The sequence below is a fragment of the Miscanthus floridulus genome, chromosome 3 (assembly GCF_019320115.1).
Source record: "Miscanthus floridulus cultivar M001 chromosome 3, ASM1932011v1, whole genome shotgun sequence".
Taxonomy (NCBI): Eukaryota; Viridiplantae; Streptophyta; class Magnoliopsida; order Poales; family Poaceae; genus Miscanthus; species Miscanthus floridulus.
This window is the reverse complement of record NC_089582.1, coordinates 24,193,331-24,203,634: the sequence shown is the minus strand read 5'-3', so window position 1 is coordinate 24,203,634 and position 10,304 is coordinate 24,193,331. Positions and strand designations below refer to the sequence as shown.

The 10,304-nt window shown below is 42.6% G+C and overlaps 1 protein-coding gene and 1 long non-coding RNA gene across 2 annotated transcripts; one reads left to right on the top strand and one right to left on the bottom strand.

The window, feature by feature from the left end:
- Positions 1 to 739: 739 nt before the first annotated feature.
- Positions 740 to 1,691, bottom strand: LOC136545242 (uncharacterized). Its single transcript, XR_010780964.1, has 2 exons — positions 1,209 to 1,691; positions 740 to 954 (listed from the first exon to the last, which is right to left on the bottom strand). It is a non-coding gene; the product is annotated as an uncharacterized lncRNA (long non-coding RNA).
- A 2,610-nt stretch (positions 1,692 to 4,301) lies between these two features.
- On the top strand, positions 4,302 to 10,304 carry LOC136545241 (protein HEAT INTOLERANT 4-like). The gene is made up of 14 exons (XM_066537288.1): positions 4,302 to 4,481; positions 5,632 to 5,670; positions 5,798 to 5,851; positions 5,945 to 6,008; positions 6,400 to 6,458; positions 7,091 to 7,215; positions 7,338 to 7,397; positions 7,559 to 7,617; positions 8,601 to 8,674; positions 9,176 to 9,214; positions 9,305 to 9,367; positions 9,465 to 9,512; positions 9,594 to 9,722; positions 9,810 to 10,304. The coding sequence occupies exons 1-14, from the start codon at positions 4,452 to 4,454 to the stop codon at positions 9,855 to 9,857; spliced, it is 891 nt and encodes a 296-aa protein (XP_066393385.1). The 5' UTR covers positions 4,302 to 4,451; the 3' UTR covers positions 9,858 to 10,304.

Genomic DNA, 10,304 nt, shown 5'->3' with positions numbered 1-10,304 from the left:
ACTAAAGGTGGCCTGTTGCGAAAGCGTGCTAGGACATGGGTCTTTAGTCCCTACTGGTAGCTCCAACCAGGACTAATTCTTTCTTTACTCCCGGACGCAAAAAAATACCGAGACTAAAGTCCAAAATCGAAGCGGATGAAAGGTCATTTCTCTACTAGTGCACTGATTTGTTATGAGAGAAAAACAATGTACTATGACTAATAAGTTCAAGCGAATAGGACAGATGCTTCCTGTCACCACGGCTAGCTCTTGCATTGGATTGGCTCAAGAATGGCGAAGCCAATGGATTTAAGCCTTAATCACTATATAGCAAAATGCCCGCGCATTGCTGCGGGCGAAAGTTGCTATATATGTATGTTATGAATGTAAATATATTCTACCTCTTAAACAAAGTGATACAAAATGATAAAAGCTGACAGGTAACTCCTAACAGCTATGAAAAAGGTCTATAACTCTATATAAGAATTCTCAAACTGCATTTCCCAATTTTCTTTCTACTCCCCTTATGTGAAGTCACAATCATGTGATAATAAATGAACACTGCGTTGCTACGGGCGTAACTTACAATACATGTTATTGATACAACTATAAATAGACTCGAATAAAATATCTCCTACTTAGCAATGATTTCAATACAAATATAAATACTCATGCAACATAATTCAAAGAGATATATAAACTCGCAGTGATATGCAATAATAACCAGTGAGGGATATAAAAATTCAAAATGATATAAGGATTTGCGCAATAACTTTCGTTACAAGAATCTTTTCAACATGAGTAGAACACTATTCAACATTTGGCATTACACAGGGAACAAAACAAGCTCCCAACTTAATACGACAGACCAAACTTCACAAAATACATTTGGCCATGGAAGACCATATTCATCCCCACAAAAAATTCCCGGTGCTGCCAGTAAGCCACATCTGCATGTTCCTCCCTCGAATCGCACTTCCCATAGCATTAACGATATGCAATAATCAAGTGAGAAATACAAAGATTCACAGGGATATATGAGGACTGCACAATAACTTTCTTTACAACAAGCTTTTCAACAGCAATGACACCTCTTAGGTGTGCTCATAAGTTCTTACTTCTAACAGCCACACAAGCGTAAAAACAAAAGAGAGGATATTGTAAATACATTCCAGTGCATCTATTAGTATTCCTAGGTTAAAATGCTGAGCAAAAAAACATGGCCTTACCTCTAGCCAAATATCATCGCAGCTGCCAGACGTATTGGGATTGGATCACAACAGCAGATCCGTTGTGGGCAACAACTCACACTCAGTTCTGCCGTTGGCTTCCATATCCCTTCAAATCAAGTTTTGATCCTATAAGACCAATTCACCAATATCCCAGACTTGATCAAGATTTTCAGTGCACCACTTGTCGGCATCATCAACAAGACACAATTATGACCCTACAGAAAAATATTGGGCTCAGGCCATCTACTGAGATTGCAGAACAGCATGGAACCTTGTAATCGTACAATAAAAAACCAATATGGTAACCTAGGAACTTAACATGCCATATATATATGAAAATAAATTGGTTCAGTGATAGTCAATCGAATATACTTCATGACAGTAAACAATCTTGGAACTTGACAACCCATATGCTTTCTAAGATGGTCAACTGATATGAACTAAGAATAAAAGGGTCTTTCTCCACATCCAATCACCATACATTATCTGGGGGCGGCGGGCGGCGGCCATGGAGCTAGGGTGGCTGGCGGCGGCCTGCGGGCGCCGGATATGGAGATGGGGCGGCGGGCCTGGAGCTGAGGAGACCTAGGAGCGACGGAGTGCGGGCGTGGTCTCAGGCGGGTGCGGGCGGCGCGTTTGGGATAGGGATGGGCGGCCGCGTCTGGAGATAGGTTTAGGGGTCTCGTGTTTTTTTTGTGTATATAGTTTTTCTGTGCGTGTATATAATTTTTCTGTGAGTTTTGAAAAGACCGACAGAATAATGGCAATTTTTCTGTGTGTATTGGCACGCACAGAAAAATCACGTAATTTTTCTGTGGGTTTTCGAATATTTCTGTCGGGATTTTTGAAACCCACACCTTAATTACCAATTTTTCTGTGTGTATAGAGAAAAACGCACAGAAAAATTCATCACCCACAGAAATATTCGAGTTTCGAGTAGTGATGGTCGCGCACAATGAAACCCCAAGCTCCAATATTTGTTTCGTGTACGAATGCACCATCAAAATTTATCTTGAGGAATCCCCTAGCAGGTGGGCACCATCTCGGCTGTGGAGTGACAACCAGTTGTCTTTGCCGATTGTTCATCTTCTGAATGTCAGACACCATAGATACAACAGCCTGCACCGTTTGTTGACACGTAGGCATAAGCTCTCCTGCATTCACCTTGTTTCGCACATCCCACCATGTCCATAATAGCACAGCCACCTTGAGACATATATCACTCGTCAGGTTCAGCACATCTCGCACAAAAACTTCCGAGGAATCGGATTTCAGCAATTTGATCCGTTCCTCCTCCAAACGGAGCTCTCTCCAACAATGCCACATTGGCTTGCACTTCAAGAAACAGTGCCCTCCATCTTCATCATAACGGTAGCAAACCGGACATCGTGTATCCAGGACTACACCACGTCTGCTTATGTTCAGCTTGAAAGCAAGACTATTATGTGCCACTCGCCAAAGAAAATGCTTGATCTTCGGAGTAGCTGACATCTTCCAGATTTTGTTCCAAATATTGCTTCTCCCAGCCACAGCTGAAACAGCCGAGCCCTCCCCTCTTTGGCGTTCTCTTTGCTGCTCTTCCGCATCTTCAAGCACATGGTAAGCTGACTTGACTGAGAATTCTCCCTTAGGGCTACTTTGGCAACTCAGGGTGATTAACCCAGGGAAGAAAACCAAGGGAGAGGGATTTTTGTGGACATCATAATCCCCTCCCCGCCTGGAGGTGAGATTTCACGGGAGGGGCCATTCCCCTGCTGCTATTTGGAAACATTTTTCCCATGGGTGGCCACCAGTGTCGGAGATAAGCATGCGCTGAGGTCTGGCAAGCGGTGTTGTCAGGGGCCATCACGCTAGCGAGATGAGGAGGACTGCCCGGTGTCCGAAGACCGGGCGTGTTTCCGCATGGAAATTCGGCTGCCTCGTGCCAGAGAGCCCCGCCCAGCATGCTTCCAAACATGCAAATTAGATGGCCCCTGGGAGTTTACCGCGTGGAATTTCTCCACGGGTAAAAGGCCGGGAACCCCGTGGGAATCCGTGTTGCCAAAATAGCCATTAGTGTTAAAATGCCAGGCTACCATATCATCCCGATCACAATGAGTAGAAATTGCCAAGATATTCAAAACATCCTCCTCCCAGAAAATGTCCTTGACAAGTTGTTCATCCCAACGTCCAGTACGTGGATCAATTAGCTCGGCTACTTTGGATAGTAAGATAGAGCCTCGGGGTGTACGTGGCCGCCTGGTAGTTCCAGCAGGTATCCAGGGATCCTCCCAAATGCGAATGCTCTGGCCATCTCCCACCCTTCATATAATCCCCTTCTCCAAAGCTTTTAGGCCATGCACCAACTCCGCCACGTATATGATATTCCTGGTCCCTCTTGTGCCGCCAATAAATTGCCATCGGCCAGGGTCTCTTTGGCAGGGCTCCGACGGCTCCAGCTCCCGCACCTGTCGGCCGCCCACGGGCCGATAGGTGCTAGAGGGAGCCGCGGAGCCCGAAAAACGAGCTTCTCTGGCTCTGGCGGTGTCTGTGAGAGAGGAAAGGAGGAGAGAGAAAAACGGCTCCGATGAACAGTAGCCCCCTGTCGGCCCGTGGGCGGCTGACAAGTGAACAGGGGCGAGAGCCGGAGCCCTGCCAAAGAGGTCTAGCTTTCAACAACTGTGCACACACAAGAATTAGAAAATTGAATTAGACGTTGTTTTTTTTAGAGGAAAATACTGTGCAACAGCTGATTTATACGGCTGATAAGCTGAAGCGAACCTATTAATAACAGCGTGGGGGTGGCGCGGGTTCCTCCAAAAAGTGACGGCGGGCGTTTTTTCGTAGAATTACCACGATTTCCGAATTTTCTCTTCTTGGTATTGAAATATTTTGTACAACAGAGGGTTTAGTAAGAAAAACGGCCTCGTTTACTGTAGCGGAAGGACCGGAGTAGACCTATATCCGATTTCAGGAAAGACGGAGGGTCTTTCTGCAAAGCTGCACGCGCCTGTGGCACGGACGGACGCCAATTCGGGCGACGTGGCCCGGTCCCCGGCGCCGAAAGCCCCGAATATAAGAGAGGTCTCGATTATATATATCCTCGCCTCATCCAGACGCCAACCCTAGCAACCGAGAGCGGGGGGCGCGGGGTAGGTAGCGCACGGCGGCCACTGATTCGAGCAAGCCGGAGGCTGCGGAGAAGGAGGCAGCTCCGGGGTGGAGTAGCACGTCAAGTTGCTGCCCAAGCCCAAGGTCGACATGGAGTACTTCCCCCGGAAGAGGAATCTGGTGAGTAGGCTGCAGGATGACCTGTTTCGGTTGCGTGCTTGGGGTTGTTAGGTTTTCCGCTCCCCATCAATCGATTGAAATCTCGTTTATCCATCAATCACCAAAATCTCTATTACAAAAATGAATGGGATTTGGGGTTAGGAATTAGGGGATCTGGGGTTGGAAGTTACCTGTGACTTGCAGGCCTAGAAGGAGCTCAGGGAGGCTCGCCGGCCGGCGGTGGAGGCGCCGCCGGAGCCGGGCAGTGGAGGAACCCCAGTGGGCGGCGGAGGCGGCAGGGGCGTCTGGCCCTGACGGGAACCGAGGGGAGGTGGTGGCGGCGGGGGCTCCGCGTTGGGCGTCTGCGGTTCGGCGCGACGGGGTGTATCGCACGTGAAGATGAAAGCAGGACGAAGAAAGAGAGAAAGGAGATCCAGGTCTGGATGGACTGTTGGATCAATGTCTAATGGTTATAGGCGTTGGTTAAGAGAAAAACTAATTTTCAATCGATTGACACCGAGACACTTCCTTTGCGTTTTGATAATTGGTATCCCCAAGTAGGGAGCGTTGGTCCTTATCTGATTAGCTCGCGGACAGCTTCACTTTCGATTGGTGCTCGCATGGCTGGGATTTTTGGTAAAAAATGGGGGATGTTGTTGCCGTTCTTCTGCTAGTGATGCTCAAATGCGCATCTCACTGTTTATATGAGTATGTTATTAACACTTGGTTTGACTATTAGTTTGTTCTCATGTAAATAGGAAACTGGAATGCTCTACCCCGTGGTATTAGAGAATTCGTGACTGATGAAAAATTTTTAAGCCCGTGTGCGTTCTGCTGGTCAACCTTTTTCCAAGTCTGGTGCTAGCAATTGCTATGTCAGTCGAGGAGCATGCCAGATTAGCACTAGGTTTATGGTAGTATTGGAAGATGATGAGTCAGCAACATGTTTCTGGCATGCTGACTCAGAACATATTCATTGTTGCACAACAGGTGCCATGTTCTATTTGCAGGTTTTTTTTCTTCTTTTTATGACAGCAGTTTCTTCCTATTGGAAGCAACCGTTATGACTGTTTTCGGAAGTTGTCATTATGATTAGAATTGTGATCTTGTATGATGGCCTTGCTATTTTGATTAATGTGTGTTTTGACTAATGGTTTGTCACTCTGTTCAGGAGGATCTGTGGTGGTCTGCTTTTCCTATTGGGACTGAGGTTTGTTCCCATCCCTTTTTTTCGTAATGTGTATGTTAGTCGTGCGCACTTGGACATATTATATAGCTTAAGCTGTACGCATTTCCTTGCCTTGAACAACTTATAGAACTTGGCTTGTCATCTGCAGTGGGAAAGCATTGATAAGATAAAGGAATTCAATTGGAACTTCGAAAATTTAGAGGTATGATAGCCAAACTTAATCTTGTAAGATTTACCCCCTTTTTGAATGTTTAACTTCAGCATACAGTGATATGTGGTTGTTGTTGATGAGCAGAAAACACTAGAGGAAGGGGGGGAACTATATGGGAAGACGGTTTACTTGTTTGGAAGCACCGAGTGTAAGTAACTAAGTATACTTGGCACTCAGCTGTTTCTAAAGTTGATTTTGCTACCGTTGATCCTTGATACATGTTTTATAATGTTGATAATATTTCAGTAATCTGTTTCTGAAGTTAATTTTGCTACCGTTGATCCTTGATACATGTTTTATAATGTTGGTAATATTTCATAATCTGTAGCAAAGTAGGGTTATCTGGCCATAAATTTACTGATGTTTGTTTTAAGTGCTATTAGTCTGGTTTAGTGAGATTCAACAATTGTATTTGTGTATCACTTTATATATTGTATGTAAAGTGGATTTAGTATCTGCCATCTTCTTATTTCCATACTAGTTTTACACCTGTTGAATATTATTCCATACAAGTCAAATTGGCTCCTCTTGGCGTGCAGCACAACTATTGGATGTTAATGGTGAATTGAAGATGGTACTTGTTCCTGTTGTAGTTGCTGTAAGTTCTCATCCACTCTCTTGGCCCAGCATCTATAACACCATTATATTTACATTTTGTGTTTCAAAGCAAAACATGTTAGTAGGAAAAAAATGTACAGCGGAGAATGGTCTTGCAGTTGTACATATTGAGCTGAACCTTTAGCTCATGTCTACATCAGATAAACAATTCAGCAGTTCTGTTTATACCTTTTGCATTACTTAAAAACATACCATCTTTAGTATATTATTGTTTACGATTTTTATGTAGAATTATTAATTGCACAAGATGAAAATTTATGTATCAGCTTTTAAGTTTAGAAAGTTGCTACAAGCTTTTGAAAATAAAAGGAGTAAGAAACTCTATTTATTTTGTCAGTTGATGTTACCAAGAGAATTATCTTGGTAGGAGCATTTACTTTCCTTCTATTGCTGTTGTTCTGTTATGATTCTGTTTTCTCTCTCTAAGATTTCCTGTTAACTTGTCAAAAATTATTTGGCTGGTGACCTTGTCTTGCTCTTCACTGATGTTTTTTACCCTAACATGCAGTATCAAATATTTTGTCATATTTGTTAATTTGATCAAATACTTGTTTAAGGCCTATGATCTGGATGGTCTGTCTTGTTTAGCAGTTGACATGTTCAATTTTGCAGGTTGACTGTCCTTTTCCTCCATCGGATAAGATTGGCATAAATTTGGTTCAAACGGGAAAAGAAGAGATAGTACCAATGAAAGAGATGAAGATGGCATGGGTGCCTTATGTTCCTCTTGAGGACCGGTACTGTTGCGTTACTTATATCGAGCAATATTTGTTGCCTTTTGTTGTCATTGTTTATATCCCTGCTTTTTCCCTCTACTTCGTAACTTATTTTGCTCACCTTGCTATTGCTTTGCCTACAGGTTTGGCAGGATTGAAAGTTTGAAAACAAAAATCTTCACTCTCTGTTGCACCCAGCGGAGGTGAGTTTTATGAATTTATGCTTTCAGAATTTCATGCTTTAGGTACATATTTATTTCTGTTGCTTATATGTTTCCAGGCATTTTCATTCTCATTCAATGATGTGCTATATTTCCATTACCACTAGTTACGATTACTAAATCTCAGGTTTATACGTTTACAGGTCTGCGCTGAAGCATATGAAAACTGAGAGAGCCAACAAGTTCTACTACTGCATGCCCTGTAAGCTGAATTGGGTTTATTTTTTTAGGCCTGTATTATGCTTCTCTAGTAATATCTATTTTTTTACCCTTTTTGCTTTATGATCCTTTGAATACCCCTTACCATTAGAGAGGTTCCACTGTTGTACCTATCTTTGGCACGTGTCATGCCAAGATCATGTAAACCAAACCATCCAAAAGTGTGCATAATTCTGCAGGACTGCAGCCACTATTAGTTGAATGGTTGCAATGCAATTCTTCGTCTTGGAATGATGCCCTTTTCCCTAATCAAATTGTTAATTCATTGAAGTGGCAGTTGAAGAAACATGCCTGCGAACACATGCAATGGCTTTTAAACTTGTGTTTTTGGTTGACTGGTATTCCGTTTTACAAAATCATAATGGCATCATATTTAGTAACACCAGTTTGAATTATATCCTGGTTGCTTTCTAGTAATTTGATGGCACATAATATCCTGTCCTAAGCGAATCTCTCTTTTATTCTCCTTTTTCTTCTGAGGGGATAAATTTTTTCTTTTCATTTTTTGCACTTTGGTGCATATTTGCTTGGCCTTTAGTGCTGTTCGCACCTTGACGGTTAGCATCTCTAGAGTGTGCAGATTTTCAGGTCATGCTATTTTCAGAAAGTACTCAGTGGACAGCGAGGTGGTGCCTAGTACTTATTACTGTCTAGCAAGGCAGAAACCTAGGCAGCAGGTAATGCTATGTGGCAGGGTTGCGCCTAGTGCCTAAGAACTGCCAGGATGGAATTGTCAATCACATTCTAAGACATCATAAGCACGAAAAGATTGCTAAGTACTCAAAATGACCCAACACTCACTGAATCCTGTTTGGCACAATCCACTCTCAGATACGCGCCCATATCCTAGAGCTGTTCTACTAGTTGATCACTCGATTTAAATTTATATGGCATTAGTTGTTTTAATGATATCATTCTCTGTAGGGTAATCTCATTGGCATATGAACCTTGTTTAATATCTTGCAGATTACATGCCACTAAATCCTCCTGAAGATGAAGATGGCACAGTTGTCAGCGTCATATATTCTCTAGAACCCCTGGTAAGCTTCCTTGAAGCGTATTATTGCTGTGATCTAGTCTGCTTTAGTCTGTGACGTGATCATCAGTCGATGAGGTCATGGTTTTTGTCCGGTACTGGTGACATGCTGCCATTGCTGTTGCTACTTAAGGCAAACTCGTGCTGTGGGGACCCCTCCTCATCTTCCATTGCTAGTATCTGATCATGCGCATTGCTTCCGTTTTGTCTTAAATGTTGTCACCTGTTTTGTAGTATGTTGGATGCTTGACCTAAGTTGTTCCTGTCACAATTTGATGGTGCAAAACCCAAGTGGATGGGTGGGTTGTTAAAAGTTTCCTTCTGTTGATAATAAGTCAACAATAAAATCTGCTTAGCCTGCTTTCCACTTTGTAGTTATTGTATTTCTATTTCAAACACTATTCGCAGAAGTGCACTCGTGCATCCTAATTAAGTCTCCAGGTCTGGTTTCAAGTAGCTGTAAATTGTTCATACATTAATGTTTAACTTGTGCTGCTTGTTGCAGATAATTTGTGATGTTGACTTGGAATTGGATGGTTACAAGGTTTGTAAGGAATTTCAGTTGTTCTACTCTGATGTACAATGCTACCTATGAAAGGACATCCATGTTGAATCATATCATGTTGCAATGCAGGTTTTAGCTCGAAAGATAGTCAAAGATGAGGGGTTGCCAGAGGATGAAAGGGAAAAAATTGAGGTCACTAATCTCTTCTTGATCAATTATACACTCTAAAGTTAGCATTGTTTACAGCAGTAACTCCCTTCCTAATTTTGCTGCCACGTTTCTTTGACAGGAATTTCTAAAGGAGAAGGTTAAACAAAGGAAAATAGAACTGGAACAGGTCCATTTAACTGAAATATTTAATTATTTTCCAAGAGATTTGATGCTTTACAATATTGAATATTCCCCAAAACTTCTGCAGGCTGAAGAAGCCAGGAAGAAAGCTATTGAAGATATGGACCCTAAGCAAAGAGAGGCATTTGAAAACATCAAATTTTACAAATTCTATCCTGTGAAAACCCCGGATACACCTGATGTTAACATTGTGAAGGTATGAAGTTGTTCTTCAGTGCTCATTACTTAAATGTATCTGAACCTGCAACACTAGATTTAACTTGGTATTTACTATTGTCTGCAGTCGAGGTACATCAACAGATATTATCTCAACGCACATTATCTGATGTAATGGTGTTCCTGATGTTACATGTTTGCTAAACTGTGATTGATTAATCTATCCAACTTGAAGAGTTCTTGTTATAGAAGTTTCTGGAAGCTGGGTAGATCAGCTTGGTGACATAAGAGTGTAGTCTCGTGTTGGTCCATTAGATACAAATGTTGCATCTGAACTCAGTTGTAATAGAGCTACTGTCACTTGTCTGGACAACCCTGAGCATGCCGTAGGCATCTGAACTCGCTTTGCTGTGTTGAACATCCTGAGCATGGATTATTGTGTAGTACGTCCGGTATTGGATTGAAGGGGAAAACAATGGATCCACGTCTGGTATAACTACTATTGTGTTTTAGTAGCTGTTAGGGTGCAGATTAGGTTCTTTAGGGTACGGTTTTGGTGAAGTTGCTGGTATTTGAAGCAATGAAATCAACTCTCTTCTATTTATTCTTAAGGGAAATCCAC

Excerpts from the sequence above, each read along its gene's own strand:
- LOC136545241 (XM_066537288.1), top strand. The coding sequence starts at position 4,452 with ATGGAGTACTTCCCCCGGAAGAGGAATCTG. Across the intron at positions 4,482-5,631 it reads TCCCCCGGAAGAGGAATCTG|GAGGATCTGTGGTGGTCTGC; the intron begins GTGAGTAGGCTG and ends CACTCTGTTCAG. Across the intron at positions 8,675-9,175 it reads TATATTCTCTAGAACCCCTG|ATAATTTGTGATGTTGACTT; the intron begins GTAAGCTTCCTT and ends TGCTTGTTGCAG.